At 37.0% G+C, this 5,218-nt stretch overlaps 1 protein-coding gene across 1 annotated transcript; it reads left to right on the top strand.

Annotated features, from left to right (window-relative positions):
• The first annotated feature begins 4,213 nt into the window (after positions 1–4,213).
• On the top strand, positions 4,214–4,750 carry LOC104455075 (zinc finger protein ZAT11). Its single transcript, XM_010069932.3, has one exon. It carries the CDS (start codon positions 4,214–4,216, stop codon positions 4,748–4,750), a length of 537 nt encoding a protein of 178 aa, XP_010068234.3.
• Positions 4,751–5,218: the final 468 nt, after the last annotated feature.

The raw sequence follows: 5,218 nt of genomic DNA, 5'->3' as shown, positions 1-5,218 counted from the left end.
AAGGAGTATTTGGGAGAAAAAATAAAGATGAAGAAGAAAGAAGTTTTTGATTTTTATGGAATTTGAACCGACGTTTTTTTTTTTTTTAAGATCCAATTTTTGAGGGAAAATAGATCAAAGCTATAAGACGGTTTTTGGAAATAATAAAAGAAACAATTTCCAAGACAAATAGATAAATTTAATTCGAGAAAAATATATATATACCTGATATGCTTCCAAAAATACTCTTACCATCAAAAACTTTAGAAATGCAATAGTTGATCTGCTCGATATCTTCTGATGCACCCTGTCTTTAGATACTCAAAGAAAATAGATTAATAATACCAAGTTTAATGCGAATAAAATCAAATGCCTTTTTGTCAAGGGGTTTGTAAAAATATCAATCAATTGATTTCGAGAATCAACAAATTGAATGTTTGCTTTACCACTATTGATGTAGTTGCATATGAAATGGTGCTTGATTTCTATATGCTTGGCCTGGGAGTGTAAGATTGGATTTTCCGTTAGGTTGATGGCATTTGTATTGTCACATTTGATTGTTGTAGTTGAGTCCATTGCTCTATAATCCTTCGGTTGCAGCTTCATCAAGAGAATTTAGGTGCAACAACTGCCTAAGCAACATACTCAACTTCAGCGGTTAATAAGGCTACCGGTGATTGCTTTTTGAAGAACCAAGACATAAGCATGTTGTCCAACAACTGACAAGTTCCAAATGTACTTTTTCTATCAATCTTACTTCCTACAAAATTAGCATCAGAAATACCTAGATAACACAAACTTTGATCTCTTAGGATACCAAAGCCTTAGAGACTGGTAAGTATTAATATACTTGATAATCTTTTTTACTGTAGAAAGATGAGACTCTCTAGGATCTAATTGAAATCTTGTGCACATGCAAACACTAAAAAAGATATCAGGTTTTGAAGTGTTGAGATAAAACAGGGAGCCAATCATGCTCCAGTATAGCTTCTAATCAACTTTCTTTCCATTTTCATCTTTGTCGAGCTTTGAAGATGAAGACATAGGAGTTTTGATTATATTCAGATGGAAATAAAGCACAATATAAAGAGTAAACAGCTTTAGCATCTAGTGCTTCTCTTTTAGTGATGTCTGCATTAGAAAGAGCTAAGGTTTCTGGCTTTTTGCCCTCTTCCTTGGTCGAGGGAGGTTCGGGTTTTACGCCACTTAGAACAACGTCCCAGTCTAAGGTATCGTTGGATCTTATGAATGCTTTCATCTTGTTCTTCCACATGTTGTAATTTTTTCATCAAAGTAAGGAGGCCTTCTATCACTCTGACCTTCTATTAGACCTGGTGTAATATTACTAGCCATCGAAAGATCTTTAACTCAGAATTAATAAATTACTTCAATTAAGAGTAACTGGGCTCTGATACCAATTGTTATGGCTATAATTATCACCTAGAAGAGGGTGAATATGTGATTGTATGGAAATGAAAGAATTTAGACAAATATTGCAATGAGACAACTTATGATGAAGTGGTCAAATCTTATCGATGTACAATTTTATCACAAAAAATAAATAGAGTAAGGGATAAAGAATTGCACACTCAAGATATTAGTAGTTTGGCTTTTGCATGTTTACGTCCACTCTCTTGCGCTACAGCCTATTGGCTAGAATCCACAAGTAAGAATCGATTAGAGGTATAAGTCTTGTGCTAAAAGCACTCAAGTTTGTGCGAACAACTCCTCACAACCTCTAAAGGATTACACAATATTGCTTAGAAAGGATGAAAGTATGAGATCACAAAAACACTATTCAGTTTCTCAGAATTAAAAGCTTCAAATCTCGTGAATACGAATTTTGACCCTTCAGCTTCCAAATCTCCTCTTATATTCCTCCTAGTCCAAGCTGATTGTTGAACATATCTCCAAGATGATCATCCAACCAATCTACCCGTTGGCCTTGGATCTAGTTGAGAAGATATGATTGTTTCAGAATCGCCGACGGTAAGGTTTACCATATTTTCTACCACCCATACAACAATTCAGGTTTCCAAAAAGTCAAGTGTTTTTGAATGGAAACAATGTATTCTCCTCTAGAAAGAAATTCCAAAAAGTTGAATCTACGAAGATATTAGCAAGACTTTCCTTTTGAAACACAATCCATTGCATGAGGATGTTTGTCTCCTTCCTGGCTATTTGATAGAATGTGTAAGGAAGGAAGAATAAACCACGACTCTTATTCTGATTGAAATCTTTTGATCCTATCCCATCGGACTTTCCACCTAAAAAACTTTTTATCAGAAACAAAGCAAAACACTAACCAAAATCACAATGATCGATCCAAGCAAAGGTTTTTGTTTTCATGCACAACTTCTTCAATCCGTAATCATTAAAACTGATGAAAATTATGTTTGGTTGAGCCTGAAAAGGAAACCGTGCTAATTCAATTAGATTTTCCAATTTGAATATATTTCCTATTTTAACTAAGATTTATTGAAAAAAAAAATTTAGATCCAACTTTTGTCCGTATATAAAAACTATCTTTGTTTGTAAAAAGCATCCAAGAGGAGCTTCTGCTCATGAATTACAACATCCCGAGTGCTCGAAGTTGTGAAAATCTCATGTTAAGATTTTGAATATTTCTTTGCAAGATTGAGAAGTTGTTTCTTGAGAAATTGCGAGAGTTAAACACTGTGGGTGTTATTCGGTATAATTGGAAGTTAGAGAACATTGAGAATATCTAAGTGGCTTGAGTGGGATTGTAATCTTTGTTTTATTGATTGATATTCAGTAGAGTTCGTGCCACTCTTTCTATGGACGTTACACCAACTGAATCATATAAATTTGATGTCCAATTTATTTTATTGTTTTGGTTATTTATTGTTCAGTCTTTTGTTTCCATAATAAAGCCAATCCTGTATAATTTACCGTAGTTAGAGAATTTCATTTGGCTTTTGCTTTTGGTTTCACTTTAATGTGAGATCTTGTTGAAATCATCGGTTAAATTAACATTTACCATGTACAAAGACAAAGTGAAGATAGAAATGGATCAATGGCAAGGGGGGGGTGGCCATCTCGGCTGCGGACTTACGGTAAAAAAAAAGGTTAAATGACCAAATTAACATTCACGTGGATAGTGAAGATGAGAAATGGCATGTGCTGAAACTGTTACCTGGCAAAACCTGATGATTGATGACCGCTCAAACTCTCCATGAAATCTACTGATTATCTCCATCTTTTTAATCCCATCAAAGCCGAAAAATATGTGGAGGAAAATTACCTAACAGTTTTAAACTTATCATATGAATATCAATTTAGTCTTAAACTTTTCAATTTTATCAATTTAGTCCGAAACCTTTACCTAGAATTATAATGGAATTTTTCCAACTAATTTTCATTAGAAATCGCTAACATGGCATCCAATCATATCTAGTCATCCTACGTGAAACACCACCATATCAGCAATTTCCAGCAAAAATTAACTAGAAGGATTATAGTAGAGTTACATACAAAAGTTTAATACTAAATTATTAAAAATGGAAAGTTTATGAACTAATTGGTATTCATATAATAAGTCGAAGACTGGTTTGACAATTTTACTTATATAAGTATCTTACTATTTTCTTTTAAATAATATTACCACCTAAAAGCAAAATGCGGGTATTTGGTGGCGGCCAAACAACATCAAAACGTGTCAATATGCAAAATTTGAGGCGGCGTCGAAGAACAAAGGAGCATCTGAGACCGTAGCAGTCGTGAACCGTCGTTTTGTCTTGATCCCACGTGGCATAACGTTCTTGTGATGAACAAAACGAAAGAGACGAACATTTTTCAAAGAATTACACCAATTTTGACTCTTGGCCCACTTCTTCTTTTCGTAGCATCACTGCACCAGAGGTTTTTTGTGATCGCCGAATAGGAACCTGCCGCGTGTCAAAGAGCACGAGCAAAACAGCGGACCTACTCCCCGCGTGCGCATGTTTTCTCCTTTCGACGGCAGATGTTTCTTGAGAGCATGACCTAGTGTCTAACGTCATTGTCTTAATTCATAAAAAATGTTTTTAGGTCCACGTTCTCAACTAGACATTTCGCCTATAAACACCCCATGCACGCTTCCCACAATTCATCATCACATTCTTTTCGCAAGATAAGCTCGAGCCTACGCAAAGAAAAGAAAAGGCACCACACAAACTCCATCCTCTCCCCGATTTCATTTAAATCATCCATGTCATTCTCTTCCGCGCCGACGATGAAAAGAACCAGAGATGACTATGAACGGATGAGCTTGGACATGGCGAAATGCCTAATGCTTCTCTCCCACGGGGTCAACGCAGAGCTCAAAAGAGCCGCTGTGCATCAAACCGAGGACAACTACGAGTGCAAGACGTGCAATCGCCAGTTCTCTTCATTCCAGGCGCTTGGCGGCCACCGGGCGAGCCACAAGAAGCCGAAGTTGCTGCAGAACAAGCCGGGAGACTGCACCAAGTTGGCGTTGGGAGGGACAGCGGAGACCAAGATGCATGAGTGCTCGGTATGTGGGTTGAAGTTCGCGTTGGGGCAAGCCTTGGGCGGCCACATGAGGAAGCACAGGGCCGAGTTAATGAGTGGGAACATGATGAATATGGACGAATTTTTCGGGATTAATTCGACGGTCCCGGTGTTGAACAGGTCGAATAGCAGCAGTAAGAGGGTTATGGGCCTGGACTTGAACTTGACTCCTCTTGAGAATGACCTCAAGTTCTTGTTTGGCAAGATGGCTCCCAAGATAGATCACTTGATCCTGTAATTATCATTCCTTATTCTCACGTTGCTTTCACGAGGAGTTTTACTTAGGATGATTATTTATTCATTCTGTTGTTGTACATAAATAAAGTCCTATTTGGATCTAGTGAGTTTAGGGTCTTTTGTAAGTTATCCATGATTTCGAGTTTAATCATGCTTTTATCTCTTTTTGGTTTTTTCTTTCCCCAGTTGTGAAAGAGATCGTTTGTTGGCAAAATCATGTCGAATAAAGCTAGATAGGAAGACAGCATGGTGTAAAATATTATTTAAGAAAGATGGTGCGGCGATTTTGGATGCTTGCATTTGTTTCAGTATCCACGGACGGTCGCTTTCTCTTAGACGCCTTTTTTCAAACTCATTCAAGCTTAGGGCTTCTGACTTTAAAACCATACGTGCCGATTGCATAATCTTCTATAAAATGGTTCTATTAGACGGAGGGAGATTTCTCATACAACTTTCATTCTATGTTTCC

This window comes from Eucalyptus grandis, chromosome 1, assembly GCF_016545825.1.
Source record: "Eucalyptus grandis isolate ANBG69807.140 chromosome 1, ASM1654582v1, whole genome shotgun sequence".
Lineage (NCBI taxonomy): Eukaryota > Viridiplantae > Streptophyta > Magnoliopsida > Myrtales > Myrtaceae > Eucalyptus > Eucalyptus grandis.
The sequence above is the reverse complement of the archived record's forward strand: the minus strand, read 5'-3'. Positions and strand labels throughout refer to the sequence as shown.

What these genes read in the sequence shown, in the direction of transcription:
- LOC104455075 (XM_010069932.3), top strand. Translation starts at nt 4,214, where the DNA reads ATGAAAAGAACCAGAGATGACTATGAACGGATGAGCTTGGACATGGCG.